Genomic DNA, 17793 nt, shown 5'->3' with positions numbered 1-17793 from the left:
ATGTTGCATTTCTTAGACATTAATATCGTATTTAACAAAGGGCATATATCCACTGGCGTATTCATTAAACCAACGCATAGCCCACTATATATACCTGCTAGCTCTTATGACCCTTATAAATATAAGTTAGCGGCATTTAGAGCTTTGATTAGAAGGGCCTTTATATACTGTGAAAATGTGATAGACCGAGTTACGGAGATAGAAAGAATTATACGGATAGCAGGAACATTAGGTTATAAGAGGAAAGTTATCGAGGGAATTATTAGAAAATTTGAGACCAGTAGTGATAAAAGCACTAGACAAGGGCCTTATAGGTACACGAAATTTACATACAATAAATATCTAGGAGGGATTATGAAAGAAATAGCAAGCATGAAGGATGCAAGGGTGATCTTAAAAAGGGCTCCGAATTTGTATAAAATACTTAGAAACGATAAAGGGTTAGTTAAAAAAGAAGATAGGGCAGGTGTGTATAAGATTCCCTACGAGAACCAGCTGTTAGGTATTAATAAAGAGTACGTGGGGGTTACCACTAGAAACCTAGGAATAAGGATGAAGGAACATAAGTATGATATTAGAAAAGGGTCCAATACAACAGTACTAGCCCAGATGGGGCAAGCTGAAGGATCCTTGGTACGATGGAATGAGGCGAAAATCATAAAACAGGTACATTCCCCAACTTTGGCAGGAACAGCTGAAAAGATGGAAATTTACAGAAGCAAGCTAAAAGAAAAATGCATTAACGCAAGAGACGCGGAGGGTCTTCCTTCGGCTTGGAAATATGCCGTCAAAAACTTATAAGAGGCGCTTGAACTTTAGTATATTTTAAATTGAATTATTTCCGGTTAGGATAGGTAATATTAGTACATGAGTACGAGTAATAAGTTCTTATTTTACACTTGTTGTTTCTTTTATAATGTATCAATTATTTTATTAATGTTATTGGTTATTAATTAATGTTTAGCCAATGTAGTATGTTATTTTATTTTTACACTTATGTACATCATTTACGTTTTAATTTTTATTCTGATTGGTTCGGATGTTAACGGTTTTTTGGTATTTTTGAATTTTATACGTGATGTTCCATTTATAATGTATTCCATTTTCGTATGTTCTAACCTGATGATGGTCTATTGAATAGACCGAAAACGTTCGTTCGTTACATTAAAAATCTCTCAGCGAACATTAAGGTGTTTGATTAAGTTTTTTTTTTTGTTAACGACGATAAAAATAAAGCGTTTATGTCAATTACTCTGTAATTACGTTTTTTTAACTCTCCGCCCTGTGGGCACTAAGAGGGCCTTTTTTAGAAGGCCCATTATGGGTTCGGCCAGGCCCACAATGGAGCGACCGGGTGGTGAGGAACGGGGCCCGACATATCCGAACGGACCACCCCCCGAAAAATTCCTGGGGATTATACGACCCGTCGGATTCGATCCCAGGTCCCCCATTGCGGTAGGCTACCACGTTGACCGCTCGGCCATCCGGCCCACTCTGTAATTATTGTTCTTCAAAACCTTACTTATTGGCGCCTTATTATACCAGTACACTACATTAATTTGAAATGAGAAAATAATTTCGCTGGTTCAGATACTGATTTTCGACCACTGTGCAGCTGTTTCAGACGAATGTGACACATTTCTGACTGGTGTGACAGACTCGAGGTTACCAAATACCACCAACTGAACTACAAAAACCCTAGGTAATGTACTATTAAAATGTGTAATAAGACATGATTAACAGGGAGATTCACTGGTTGCGTTCAGTAGTTCCCCTCCCCTCTGAAACTGTTAGAGATAAAGAAGATGGAACTAATAACCAAATTAAATACGCTTCTAGATTCAAAGTTAATCGCCTTGATGTGATAAGTCTTTTAAATTATAACCGTAACTAATAGGCTAACCATTTAATGTACTAATAACTAGGTTTATAGAGAAGACATGGGGACAATTTTTGGTAACATGGGATGACCTCGAAAATCGGTTTTTGAGATATAGAGCAAAAGTTTTTTTTTATAAGTTATAAAAGTTTTTTATTATAAAAAGTTTTCAAATATCGGCTAGTTTCCTCTAAAAATCTAATTTTTATTTTTCCTGAAAGTTTCTGTGCTGGAGATTGTATCGCTCTACAGTAAAGCTTAGCCACACGTGTAACATTAAAAGTGCCCACTTTGACGTTTTGGATGAAGCAATGTCACTATGATAATATTGGGTTGTTCGGAAAGTAATTTCGTTTTTTCCATAGAAAAATAAACGCAATATTCTTATAATAAATAAATATTTTATTGAATTATATATTGACCATTTTGGTCAAATACCTGTTGTCATTGTTTCTGGTAGTAGCATGATTTCACATTCATAAAAATTTTGATCGTTGTTTACAAAAAACTGATCCAAGTGATTTTTGACATTGTCATTTCAAGTAAATGTCTTACAGTTAAAAAAAATTTGTATAGACCGGAACAAGTAATAATCTGAGTGTGCCCGATCTGGCGAATATGGTTGGTGTGATAACACATCCCATCTAAGCTATAACAGTTTCTGACGAGTTACCAAACTTGTGTGAAATTTGGCATTATCATGGTAAAACACTACACTTTGTTTGTTGATCAATTCTGGCCTTTTCTGTTTGATGATATTACTCAATTTGTTTACTCGATGGCAGTACACTTTCGAATCAATTGTTAAATTGTCTGGTAAAAGCTCAAAAAAAAATTTCTTTAAAATCCCACCATAGAGAGCATCTCTCGTTAATAACATGTGGAACCCATATATCGAGCTTTGAAACGAAACCAATTCGTTTTAAGTAATAATAAACGGTTCAATTTAACAGATTTAATCTCTTAGTGATTTCACGTGTTGTTATACGGCAGATTGCTTCAATCAGTACCTTTATTTTGTTTTCATTGGCTTCAAATGGCCATCCAGAATGTGGTGTATCTTCGATATTAAAATTGCCAGAACGCAATTTTGTAAACCAGTTTTGGCACTGTCTTTCTCTCAACACATCTTCTCCAAACATGTACCACAATTTTTTTCTTGTTTGAACAGCATTTTGATTTTTTAGTTATAAAAAAGCAAAATATGCCGAAAATGATGCTTTCGATTTTCCATATTTGATGGGTCACCGAAAAAAAAACAATTGTACAGAATCAAACAAATTTTTTTGCAAATAAACCTTAAAATATCGGCTGTCGAAGTATATAATGAAAATGTGGTTTAAAATAAAATTAGCTGGTAAAAATATACCTAATTCCTCTAGTAATAAAAAAAAACGAAATTACTTTCCAAACAACCCAATAAATCTGGAAAATAAGCATCGTCACAGAAAATGGCTTCGAGCTTTATTTTGTCTTAAAGTTCCTTCACTAATTTTGTTCAAATATGTTTTAATATTCAGCTAAATCATTGTAGGTGCACCAACTTTAAGGCACAAAGTTTAAAACCTGTAAATGTTCACCTTTACAGAGATTTCTTCGTATAGGAAAGGCATTTAATATACATTTCGTAATTTACATCTACTAATCTTACAAAAACTTTTCTGAATTTTGATTTTTATGTTTTCTGTAGAAGAACGCTGAAAGTACAGGTAACCCCCGTATAACACGGGAGTTACGTTCCAAAAAATTGCCGTGTTATGCGAATCCGTGTTATACAAAACAAAGAATTAGTACGAAAAGTGGGGTTAGGTTTCAAAAATTAAAAAACATGATATTTATCTTAATTATGAAAATATAATATCTATATTAAAAGTTTTCTTAAGTGATACATATTAATATACCTTGTAAATTAAACAATGTTTTCTTCGTCATCACTAAGCACTTTCAACCGAGGGCGTTTTCTTTTTGGCAAGTTATCCTTATCCTCTGAGCATTTTTCTGCATTACCTTCAGATCCATGCTTTACCTTTTGCAAAAAGTATGTAATTTTAGATTACTTGCTTTTAGTTAAAAGATCCTTATAAATTTCCTTATATGGTGCTAAGCACTTATGAAGAATAAAGCAAGTATGGAATAAGGAAAAAACATCTGGCAACAGCAAAAGCAGAAGCGTCGAGATCTGGCAACATTAAAACAGATTTCGAGAAGGACAATGTGTATCGACAGAAGGCGGGAAAAGAAAATTTACATACTTAAGTACTAATAGTTCACGAAAATAATAATTTTCGTGAACTATTAGTATTTAAGTATATAAAAATTTATTACATTTCATGTTGTACGAGGGTTTTACCAAATTCTCGAACCGTGTCAGAGTGAATCCGTGCTATAAAAGTACCGTGTTATACGGGGATGGTCCCAATCAGGGTTATCACTCCTTGGTTTTAAACCCAGATCTGGGTTTTTCGACCTTTTGTTGGTTTCGAGGTTGTTTTTTTCTAATTTTTGTAAAATATGGGGTTTTTTGTTAAAAATATGATTTAAATAAAATAAAATGACTTAAATAATAGAAAAATTTAGATTTTAGAAACAAAAACAGAAAAGCATGGTACTTTATTTGTCGAATCCTGAATTATGTGGAGTTAAAAACACTCAGATACAGATGAAACATATCGAGTTGTCATATTTAATGCAGGATGGCATTGCTTATTATGAAAAACTGAAAATTGAAGACATATGCAAGAAACAAAAATTTTCAATGATAATTGATGAGATCACTGATATTTCAGTCTTACAAATTTTGGCTGTCGTTGCTCGTTTCTTTGATCATAAAAGAAATGATGTAAAAGATGTTTTATTCGACAAAGTATTGGTGGAAAATGGAACAGCTCAGGGTCTGCAAAACTCTATCAAATCAATTTTTCAAGGAAGAAAGGTACTGTTACAAAATATGATCGGTTTGCCAGTGACAACTGTGCTGCACTGGTGGGTAACAAAACTGGACTTACATTATTGAAGCAAGATGTGAAAACATTTTCTTTGTATCTCGAATCATTTCTAAAAAATATTACATCGTATTTTGCTTGCAGCAGCAAAAGGCAAAATGATTTTAAAATGATTCAAGAGGTTAACACAAGTCAACATAAAATACCAATATTATCACAAACAAGATGGCTTTCTGTGAAAATGTTATCAACATTATTTTAGAACAGTGGGATGCTTTAAAACTTTGTTTTCAATCAGAGATGCGAACAAACAAAATCAATGGTGCCAGAGGTATATATGATATGCTAGTAAACAAAGGAACAAAACATACATTAGTTTTTCTACAGTATGTATCACACAAAGTAAATGTTCTAAATACTGAATTTCAATCAGAACATTTCTGCTTACATGTTTTATATTTCATGATTTCAGCAGAGTATTGTAATATTTTATGTATGTTTATTAAGGAAGAAACTTTGCTAACTACAAATTTGTCTGAAATTAACCCAGGCGATGTAAGAAATCACCAAGATGTGAAAAAAATATTTCTTGGTGGAAGAACAATGTCTCTGTTAGAAACTGAGCCTCTGTCAGCTATTAGTGCTATGCAATTTAAAGAGGACTGCTTAAAATTTTTTGTTGAACTTTGCAAGCAAATTAAGATGAGATTTTTGTTTGATCCAAATGGAGTTATTGCCAAACTTTAAGTGTTAGACCTATTAGTAGCACATGGCCTAAGCCGAACACCAAGATCTTTTGCAAGTTTTGTAGTTCATTTCCCAGCATTGCGGAAAACGAACTTAACCAGTTAGATGACGAATGGCGATCATTTCGTTTAGCAAAAGAGTCGGTCATACAATATAATAGTATACCAGAATATTGGTTCTTGTTGCACAATATACAGGATGGTTTCGGTAACTATAAATATGCCCTACTATCTGAATTTATGACGCAGCTCACAGTTCTTCCACATTCCTCAGCCATTGTCGAGAGAATATTTTCGCAAATTAACAACATTAAGACCAAACAAACTAACAGGTTAACTATTGAATCATCAAAGAACAGGTTGCTTGCTAAACAAGTAATCAGTAGGAAAAATCTTAGCTGTTCGCTGCATGAACCCGAACCTGAACTAATTAGAGATGCAGTACAAGGAGTTTGCCAACAAAGGTATAAGAAGCGACAAGAAGAGCATAAAGATTGTGCAGAACTGTTAATGGAAGAAGAAGAAACAGAATAACTGTGAAATAACATTAACTACTGTGTAAATTAGGTAATAAATGGTTTTTTAAATTTGTATTATAGTGTCTGTAATTGTAACAGCATGAATGTACTATGATAGAGTATTTATAATTATATTTTAATCACGGATTTTTCTGGGTAAATAATCTGGGTTTTTAAACTCTCCATCTGGGTTTTTTTTTTCATCCAGACTCAAGTTTTTTCATATGTCGCGAGTGGCATCCCTGGTCCCAATTCTCAAACCGTGTTAGAGTGAATCCGTGCTATAGAAGTGCCGTGTTATACGGAGGGTTACCTGTAAATCATTTCCTTAATACGTCTCCATGAAAAGTTATTGTACAAATATTATGTTTTAAAATAAATTAGATGTGCCCACAAAACTTTTAATTTAAAATATCAGAAATATCATTACTCGTTATTAAGGCGAACAGAATTGTGCAAATTTTAAGCACATATTATGCAGTGATACATACGAAAATATGCGAAATATGCATTTTTAGTTAAATTTATTTACTTTTCAGTATTCTGAAAGTTACACTATAACAAATTCATTTCAATTTATATACTTAATTTGACCAATGCTTGTTACATTTGAGTTTATTTATTTATTTATTTATTTATTTTTAAATAGTTTGCATTAATTCTGGTCACTTTCTTCAAACACAGAGTAAGTCTTCCAAATAGGAGAAAAAGACAATGCGTAGAGCTTCGCGCTTTTCTTCAGGGACCTGGCAAATTAGTATATTTTACCATTTAAATTATAAAATTGAAAATATAACTGTACCGATGTCTGTCGCATCTGCAGAATGATTATTTTTAAAGTTAACTCTGATCAAGAACTACCTCCAATTAATAAATTGTCTAGAGAAATTCTTCACTTTCGATCTTATCCACTGAACGAGAAATTAATAATACCAAACAAATGAACAGATTATTAACGAAATAGGTATTACTGCAAAACTGGACTTTTTTCCGTAATTAATAAATTCAGCCCTCCTAACAGCAGGAGAGCAGTTTTGTAAGTGAATTTCAATACACTTATTGAACTTACAAATTTATTGTACAGTTTTACTGTCTGTTACTGTATTCGAAATTTTAATATTATTGCAGACCTAAACAGATCCATCTCTTCCTCCATCGTTCTTTTAATGACCCTCAAAAATAAATTTTTCCTAGAGCCTAGCAAATGCCAGAACCACTTCTGCTAAGCGAACAGCATTAGAACATATTAGCAAATTAGTATTTCACAACACAATCAAATTAATATGAATATATATGCAAAATCTTTTTAAATGTATGTCTATATATTTTATGAAAAATTATGCAAAATATGTTTTATTAGTTAATAATAGTCGTATTTTTTTAAATAACAATATTTTACCATGTTCTGGATAGCATTTTATGCGCAATACTTATATAAATTAATAGCGTGGGCTTTTTTTTTTTTTTTTTAACTCTTTTCGCCCTGTGGGCACTAAGAGGGCCTCATTTAGTTGGCCCATTATGGGTTCGGCCAGGCCCACAATGGGGCGACCGGGTGGTGAGGGACGGGGCCCAACATATCCGAACGGACCACCCCCCGAAAAATTCCTGGGGATTATTCGACCCGTTCGGATTCGTTCCCGGTCCCCCAGAGCGGAAGGCTGCACACCATTTTACCGCTGCGCAATACGGCCTATCAATTGATTGCGTGGGCTTCTAGAATACTGCATAAAATTCCAATATATAAGATAAAAATGCCTAATTTTGCCAATATATAAAATACGAGTTTTAGAAGTTTGCACATTTCTCGCATATTTTAGAAAAATTATTTTATAACTCATCATCGTATAGCCTTGAAATGTAAATTTCGTGTTTATAATTTTAACAAATTATTTCCTAGCTGCCATAGTTGTGTTCTATTCTTTCTATCTTCATACAATTATAATGGATAGGTTAATTTCACCATTTTTATTCATTAAGTCAATTAATTTCATTAATCTCGTCTTCATCCATTAAAACATTACATAAATGTCTAGAAATACTGAAATTTTTATGAGTAGTCTTTTGTTTAAAAAGACACATTAAAAATTCATTATCGTTGATATCCATTAAGTGAAGAATTTTTATGAATTTTCGATAAGTTCTGATCTACTTCAAATGATCGATATAATGTAATTGGAAATAATAATCAAAGAGAATTTTTACCCCCTCTCTGTACAGTGGCGTAGCGAACATAACTGGCGCCCGACACTTTATTGGCGGGCGCCAGTTAAAAAAGGCAGAGATAGAATATGTTAAGATGTTTCTATTGCACAAGGCTATGGGTTCGAATCCCACTTTGTCTGCAAATTTTTATGATTATAGGCCTATATTTACGGATTTTAATAGAGATTGTTTTTCAGGGTTTGCTCCAAATCCGTTATTTGGTCTTGCACACTAATTTATTGCTAAATTTATTGACATAACAACATGAACGTCATTTTAATAATATGTGAGCTAATAAATATTAAAACCTTAGAAGCTGAGGCATAAAATCACGCGAGATTCTAATTAGGATGCCATTCCTTTACAGGTTCTCACGAAGTTGATGGGACACAGGCATGTATTCCAATTTATATGAAGATGTCTGCATGGCTTGTTTAATAAATCCATTCAGAAGTACATCTCTCATTTACGGAGTAGAATTATTTGTTGATTGTAAATGTAAAAGTAGATCAAATATATTTGAAAATTCGAAATTTAAAAAGATGTACATTCAAATTATTGAGATTTTATTCTGGCAATTTTCTATTCTTATGTTATGGCAAACAATACCAGGTTTAAACGATAGTGCACCTTGTTTAGGATGGCATAATGTAATGAATAAGCAGCCTGTAATAATAAAAGTGGTACTTTGTCTATTACTTTTGAGCTACTCGTCTGTTTTCAGAATCATCAAAACTTCAAAATTTATTTTGTTGAAAAAATTAAGAAACGAATGCTTTCGTAAGATATACCTAAAGAGTTCATTTATGAGATACTTTTCATTCTTCTTCTTTTGTTTTGTTTTGTTAGTAACTGCGATTTATCAGATACAGTTTTCGATTTTGTTCTATCCTGAATTAGTTAAAAATCGACGATTTAGAGGAGAAGCCATTTTTTGTATCACACAGATATATTTAATTGTGACGTTTTTACTCGGAGGAATCAGTCATGGATTGTTGATAGGAGCAATGTTATTTCTTATAATTCATAAAGAATTCAATCAATTACTCAAAGAACTGTCCATAATTAGAAAAGATGACAAGGACTTGCCGAAGAAATTGGATAAATTGATATCTTATCATGAAGAATTGTGGAATTTCGTCCAGCAATTGAATACTAAAATGAATTATCCTTTTGGCATTATTTATTTTACCATTATTTGGTTAACAAGCTTTCTATACTATGGATTTATTTACTTAGATATGCCTGAACTGAAAAAATATTTGTTCTTATTTTTTATCGTTGTTGCCACCTTCATTTGCATACTTTGTGGTGTCATATTATGCTGTTTCGCATTTACGGTAAGAAAAACTTTGCGCTATTCACAAATTATTTTGAAAACAGTAATATTAGATATCATTTGAATATATAATTTTCTAGATGCAAAATGCCTTTCAAGATATCCGCCAGTTTTCTGTGTGTAATCTGAAAATTGAAAAGAAGTTAAAAGTTTGTATTATAAATATTTATCATAATTTTTTAAAATCACTTCACTAATATTAATAACAGAATTTTTTAAACTTAGATTTTAAATTTTATGAAACGATTTGGCAAAGTGTCCTTATGCCTTTCCATAGGAGGTTTCTATAATATCGACAAAAATGTCCCTCTTAAGGTAATTCGTAATTGTAATTGTACAGTTGTTATAATGTAATTATACTTAGTAATTGTAGCGTATAAATGCTATTTTCTAAAATATATGTTACACAATACTTATTAAAATGTTCACTTTTTTATTTTTTAGATGGCGAGTACGTTTCACTCTGTATTTTCATCACTCTTAAAACTGAGAGCATTATCTGATCCCAAAAAAACTGACAAATCTTTCATCAAAAATTGTACTGAATTTAAGTAAAACACTTAAATTAAATAATTACTATCACCCATATTTAAATTAAGTGTAATATGTAGTGAATTCACGCTTTTATGATTTAATCAGATTTTAAGGAAACTATTATTAAGAAAATCTATGCTTTCTCATAAATTCAGTGTTACATTACATTTTTGACAATGTAGTTTGAATTACTATATGCAATGTAAAGATGGTCAACAAAAATATAGCGCTTAATATAGTCATAATACGATATATAGGATTTTATAAACTCAATACTGTATATTAGTCTTAAAGGTAAATTTGTTTTATAGTAAATGAAATTTTTCACTCGTATTTTTTGTCTGCTTTAAACTACTTTGTACTCTGTTAAATAAATATAGAATTTTAAAAGCTGTTCATATATTTTTGTACAATATCTTTCACTTTTATTTGCAAGAAAAAATTTCTGTACACAAAGAATAACGGAGTGTTTACGCGATGGTAAGTGATATTTAAATTACTATTTGTACTTATCACTAAAACTATTATCGGAATTTGAATTTTTCGGAGCTTTTTTGTTTATTTCTTAACTTTTAGCTACGCTTTTTATAACAAAGGAAAATTTTATTCCTTCTTTGTATAAAAAGTTCAATTATGAGAACTCTTTGTATTCGTTCTCTCTTCCTCTTCTTTACCGTAAAGTTTAGGGTTTGGTGGTAATCAGTTATCGCCATCTTTCTTTTCATGTGTGTAGATGCAAGACCAAAATTGTAAGAGTGTATCAACAATGGTAATAATGATATGGATGGGAAGTTCCTTTAAAGGGTATCTCGTTGGTTTACATGCTCAGACGAATGACGAGATGGAATAAATTGTTACCACATGACATCATGAATAAGACTTGAGGCTTCTTCCACGAAACTCTTTACCATCATGCTGCGACCGCTGCTTAAATAACGGCGGCAAGCACAGTATAAACTTTCGTACTGAGGTATCCGAGATAATTCGATTAAAGCAGAATTTCTCAACTTCTGTGGTCGAATCAATAAACGATAAAAGAGATTAATAGAGGATATGTGTTACGTAATTCTGAGATAGGTATATGAGACAGCGTTTACGGAGCGTTACAGGAGGAATATAATGGTAGTTGAAAACAGGTCCGGTTGGAAACAAAATACATTCCTAACATCGTATTAAGGAAGGAATATGTCTCAATTCGGAAGTTGGCAAATTTTTTTAAAATTTGCCAAATTCCAGAAATCTCACGGATTCGTCGGGACTTAAATTAACAACCCTATGCTGGGTGGGATACAAAAGCCAGGCATCTGGCTACCTTAGCATTTTTAGAAATGAATAATAAATTTTTAATACAGGTAATCCCCGTATAACACGGGAGTTACGTTCCAAAAAATTGCCGTGTTATGCGAATCCGTGTTATACGAAACAAAGAACTAGTGCGAAAACGGAGGTTAGGTTCCAAGAATTAAAAAACATGCTGTTAAATCCTTCTTTAAATCGGATTTATTATTCACAAGTCGAAAGGCAAATACAAAATTACAAATAAAAATAACAATATACTGAATATTATACTGTAAAAATATAAAATAATTTATATTGTTAATTTAAATTAATTTAAATACTTGCTAGGGACGCCCCTAGTAGCCGTTTTTGGCGTACATTGATAGAGCCGGTTTTTCAGCTTTATATAGTAGATTTTTTTCATGGGTAAAATTCTTATTTATTATTTTACCAGAGGATTATTCATCCTATATGATGATCTCAGCATGAGTATCATCAACTAGTAATAGTTTTTATTACATTTCATGTTGTACGAGGGTTTTATTTAATTCCCGAACCGTGTTAGAATGAACCCGTGCTATAAAAGCATCGTGTTATACGGGGGATGTTCCCAATTCTCGAACCGTGTTAGAGCGAATCCGTGCTATAGACATACCGTGTTATACGGGGGTTACCTATAACTGCATTATGATTTACCGGTAATATTTTTCCTTGTCATAAAAATGAGCAATTTAGCAAGAAAAAAAAAGATAGCATACATTTATCCCAGAAAAATATCCCGAAGTGTTCTATATATATATTGTATTTATGTATATGTATTTATTTTAATTGTTCTACACCTTTATTAATAAAAATAAATAAATACACTTTTCTGAAATAAGATAATATGACATTAATATAATTGGTAGAAAATTATAATATTAAATAACAAACTTATGGTTGGCAGCACTGCTTTAGCTGCACGAATATAGCGCTACATCAGACTGAAAAGTTATATCCTTGAAGATTGTAAATGTTATTTTAATTATTTCAGTTTATTGTGAAGTAAATATTAAATATATTAAGTATTTGAGACGTAGAGAATTATGATTTGTGCTATTGCTGTAATGAGCTTTAATGCAATCGACTTAGGCGTAAAATACTTTGACAGTCCATAAGGGAGTAAGTTAATATTCTGTTGATAATTATTTAAATTATTGATAAATTATAATAAATATCTCATTATTATAATGATCATGTAAGGCAAAATAATTGTTTTTATAACAATTACCTAATAAATAAACTATAATAAATGTTATAGTACTACAGACTTTATTATAGGACTATAAGAAATCATATTAGTGATATTCTGTTATTCAACAGTGTGAAAATTAGTATAATACACTTGAATGCTTTTTGCTTGCCACACTGTTGTTAATTTGTTACTGTAAGAATGAGCAAAACTTTGGCAAGTAAAGACTGCACCAGCAAAAAGTATGTGATTAAATGTCACTGTGACAAAACTCATCCTGTTAAGAAACAAATACAGAATAATAAAAAAAAAACCCTTCATTAAGATGCAGTTATACCTTTAATTACTACGTATGTCAAACTTATACAGTAAATTTGTGTGATTAAATATAGTAAGAAGTTACATAAGAAGCTCATTTGGATGCCGACATTAAAGTGATGTATTAAAATATGTTTAACTATACGGGTGTATAAAGAACACTTGAAAACTGTAGGTTGAACATAAATTTATTATTATTAGATTTTATAAAATCTTTGTAGTTTCAATTCTTTAAAAATATTGACATGGAGCTAACTAGTGTGCTTATAAACAGTCATCCGGATATAAGTTTTTTGTTTGTGTTAAAAATTTAATCATGTTAGCAAAATTGTATTTAATCTTTAAGAAGTTGTATATATAATTTTAAATCTTATAAACACAAACTTATATCTGAATATATCTGATATATGTAATTTATAATTTTGTATTATTATTTTATATCTGTTTTATTTTCTACATCTTCATTTCCTATTTGTAGATTAATTGGTACCATTCTTCTATATTTTTAATGCTTTTAAAATTAAGAAAATTTTATCATAAATTTACAATGCTTGATACCAAGTTGATAAATAGGTAGCATTAAATCAAATTATCATTCAGTTTTGCTGATTAAAAACATATATTTTATAAATGTTTTTAATCAGCAAAACTGCATGTCAAACATCTGATCATTCTCTGCTTAGATCAACTCTTTTTAACAGATTAAAATGATATAAAACATAGTGTTTTCCAACCTAATGTTTATGTTCTCCTGGGAGTGCACAAAGCACTTTCAGAGGATACACGGAAGTACTTGTAATGATTTTCAAATGTAATTTTAAATCTACTTTTTTCCATTTAAAAGAAGTCCAGTTTATGCATAATGTTCAAAATTTTCTGTATCCAAGTCTGTAAAAGCAGCTTCAGTATAAAAAATTTTTAGAAATTTTAATATTGTTTTATATTTCTGAAGGTCTGGATTTAATTACTTTAATATATTTTGTTGACTATATGTCTAAAGCAAACATGAATATTTAAGTCTATGTTCTAGAATTGAAAGGTCAATTTTAGAACACACTCTAGAAGATTGTAACCTGAAGGAAGTCTATTGAATAAAGAAGAAAACATTTGGTTTTTGATTAAATCTTGTTTTTGCTGAAACATATAAGTTATTGAATTAATTTGTCCTACATTTTCAGTTTGTTTACATATAGTGCAGGGTTTATGAATTACTGGTAATATATAATTCATCTAGTTAGTACTGCAAAAATTAGCTAGCAGACATCTTTAACAACAGTAAGCATGTAATTGAAGTAAGAAATACAATTTAAAGTGTGTTTGGTAAGCAAATAATGGTTAAAATGTTAAATCATAAACATTTAAAACAATTGTAAAGACTGATAACAATAACCAATACCAATTTCATGTTATCAGCCAACTTAAAATGCTTATTTATTTCAAGATAATAAGTATAATCAAATTTTAATTATAATATGCAAAGTTTTTATAGTAAGTTTTAACTTAATGCTTTGAGACTTGCTAATTCTGATAACATTTATTAACTAATATTTGTGATTACAATTATAATATGAATCTATTGTATAAACTTCCTTCAAGAACTTCTATATTCCTACAATAATTAAATACTACCCTATAAATATACAAATAAATCTGGTTAATTTAAATTGATTGGATAGTTCAAATCCACTATTATTTCTCTTCAATTCATAATTAAATTAGTATTTTTTAATGTGTAATCCACAGAAAATTGCTAGAACAAAAATAAAACCTTTTATAACCTGCCCCACTCTATATCTTGCACCTACAAGCAGCTGTTTCTCCACAGGTGCAAGCTTGTAATTGCAATTTAAAGTCAACCTATAATCTGCTCTATCACTTAAGCCACATCATGTTTTAGAGTTATTTAAACACAGGTAATACACAGGTTTTATGCACAAAAATACAATAATACCAACAATTCCATATTCATCATGGGTTTATCTAGGTCTGCAATGGAAATGGGTGGTTAGTGACAAATGGGACCTTATATAGAGACATATATTTTAACACACGTAAAAATTAATAAACACATTATTTTTTCATAATGTGTTTTTTTTAAATCTCATCCTTTTAAGAAATCTTGCACGTGGGCTGGCTTTTTAGGCCAAATTGTGTATATTCTCCAATAAATTTTTAGAATAAAAAAACTATAACTTTTTACTCAATTCATTAATTTTGCCTCAAGTTAAAAGTATTTGCAACTATTTACTAACATTTGATTTTAAGTGACTAACAAGTACTAACAATTTCATAAAAAACCTTTTTTAAAGTTGGGGGACTAATTTGACACTGGTATCCCAATCTGGACTAATATCTGGGTTCTCAGAGCAGCAGACTATCTTTACTTGCCTTATCCATTTGCCATTTAAACAAGAATTGATACAGTATGTATTAATTTGTATTGTGGACCTTATGATCTGTAGTCAAATGCTTTTTTGCTGAGCTGTTCCTTAACTACTTATGACTGTTTTGTTACACTTAATTTATAGTCATATTAATTATTGCACTTATTATATTTAAAATGAATACAAATTGATGTATAAAACAACATATGTATTTATTGCAACCATTAAATAGTGTCATTAGTTTGTAATAAATTTGATACTTTTTTTGTTTTAATCTGTAAATTTAATTTTTATAAAATTTTGAGTCCTGAGCTGTTTATCCTGTAACTTGAGACAAGAAAAATCTCAAAATATTCTGGAAATTTCTGAATCAGAAACTAATTAAAAAACATATATGACAGATATAATTTAGTTTATAAATATATTATGCTATGAATTCATTATATATTTGTCTTATTTTTTTTTTTTTTACAGAAATTCTCATCAAATTATGGCTCAGTAAAAGAATCAATAATAATGCATCCCCTCTTGGGGTGCTGAAATGCTGTGTGAAATTTTCCCATGGAAATACATAAGTGAATATTATATATTCTCACCATCAATCTCTGTAATGAACTATTAATAAAAAAAATAAGGCACTTTTTCTAAATTAACTGGACTATAGTAATGTATTTTAATTTGAAAACATTTTATTAATTTTGCAATCAATTTTGTATTTTGAAATATTTTATGTTGTTATTAAATGACAAAAATACAAGTTAATTGAAGTCTCTATAAGTGTGTGATATGCCTCCTATTACTAAAGATATGTAATTGTAACTAATAAAATGAGTCATCCAGATAGCTTAACAGGTTTATCATGGGAATTAGATTGCACTCTAAAGTGTCGTTCCCAAATTCATGCTTCTAAAATTTTAGCAGCAGTTACAAGAGGCGACAATGCTGAAATACAAGCCTATTGCAGGTAAGTTCATTTTTATTTATTTTTAGAAATATTTAATAATTCATTTCTAAAAAGTTGAAAATTGAAAGAATTAATTTAGTATTTTATTAGTATAGTTGTGATATGAATATTTATAAATTAAATTATCATATTGTTTCATTTGTTGTTGTATTACAATGGACTTTGAAAACATGAGTATTTTATGTTTTTAACATTTGTGACATTTGGTATTTTTAAGTCTCATGTTTATTTGATAGTATAGCTATCTCCGCGTATTCATAACCATATAATTTTATTATATCTATACAAAACATTTTCATAGCAATTTTCTTTTTTTTAAATATTTAGTAATATTTTTTATTTTGGAGCTGTAGTTTAATGAAGAACTTAGTTACTTAATTACATTCAAATTTTGTAATTTTAATTCATTAAAAAAATCTTAACATTAATAAACATATTAATATTCCACTTGAAGAATCATTTTTTTTTTTTTTTTTGTAAAAATTGTCTTGTAGAATAATTCATAGTAATTACTTTGTGAAAGAATATTCTAAGATAGTGCAGTTATCAGTTCTTTTTTCTTACATGTAACTTCAAATTTGAAAAATAATTCAACTTATTTAAATTTTTACTTGTAAAATTGAAAATGAAACGTTTAAATCAGTTATCGAAATTATGAAAAAATAAAATGAAAAAGTTAATTTTTAAAGTATCAAATTACATATAACTACAATACATAAGAAATGATCAAATAGACAAACTATTGAAAGATTTTTATGATTTTATATATCTAAGAAAATGTAATCTTAACATAATAAAGTATAATGAGAATGAATTTAAATAATATATTAAAATATGATCACAATTAATACTTAACTTTTTCAGTTTGAAAATGAATTTCATTAGTATTTTTATTTTTCATTTTTTAAATAATTTTATAATTTTTGTTTTATTTAAAAAAATTAATTATTCTGTAGATGGCTTTGCCACAATTTCTTCAGTGTTACTGATAAGTTAGGAAGAAATATATTGCATATGGCTGCTGCTTGTGGAAAGTGGAGATTAATAGAATGGTTAATTAAGAAATGTCATTCAGAAGTAGATGTGAAAGATGCGGAATCTGGATGGACTGCACTTCATCGTAGTCTTTTTTATGGACAACTTGCCACAGCTAGAAAACTTTTGATGGTATGAAATAGTATGTTATGAAAAACTGCATTCTACTGCTTTATTCAGAGTTATTCTTTATTATTGATCTTCATACACTAAGTGCTTTCCATCTTCCAAAGAGCTGTGTTCCATCTTCAGGGTTTATAATAAACATAGAAAAAATTAAATAAAACCAAAACACTAAAAATAAAGTATTCTCTTCTCCCTCTATTCTTTTCCTTAACTTCATAATCATTACATAAAAAAAAAATGAACTTTCAAACAGAAAGAATATTTTATTTTGAATTCTCTATATAAAATTTATAT

General features: G+C 29.9%; 2 protein-coding genes across 2 annotated transcripts in view; both read left to right on the top strand.

Annotated features, from left to right (window-relative positions):
• Positions 1–801, top strand: LOC136975029 (uncharacterized). The gene has a single exon (XM_067270020.1). It carries the CDS (start codon positions 1–3, stop codon positions 799–801), a length of 801 nt encoding a protein of 266 aa, XP_067126121.1.
• An 11606-nt stretch (positions 802–12407) lies between these two features.
• The window catches only part of LOC136975004 (inhibitor of Bruton tyrosine kinase), a 53332-nt gene continuing 47946 nt past the window's right edge, over positions 12408–17793 (top strand). Inside the window, exons 1-3 of the mRNA XM_067269992.1 lie at positions 12408–12602; positions 15849–16338; positions 17295–17505. Of these exons, the coding sequence (XP_067126093.1) occupies positions 16202–16338; positions 17295–17505 (348 nt within the window). The 5' untranslated portion in view covers positions 12408–12602; positions 15849–16201. The remainder of the gene's footprint in view (positions 12603–15848; positions 16339–17294; positions 17506–17793) is intronic.

The sequence above is a fragment of the Centruroides vittatus genome, unplaced genomic scaffold (assembly GCF_030686945.1).
Source record: "Centruroides vittatus isolate TY-2023 unplaced genomic scaffold, ASM3068694v2 contig_361, whole genome shotgun sequence".
In the NCBI taxonomy this organism is placed as follows: domain Eukaryota; kingdom Metazoa; phylum Arthropoda; class Arachnida; order Scorpiones; family Buthidae; genus Centruroides; species Centruroides vittatus.
Note: the sequence above shows the minus strand (reverse complement) of the source record. Positions and strands in the feature narration are given on the sequence as shown.

Bases quoted from the DNA above. Each gene is read 5' to 3' on its own strand.
- LOC136975029 (XM_067270020.1), top strand. From the start codon at position 1: ATGTTGCATTTCTTAGACATTAATATCGTATTTAACAAAGGGCATATA.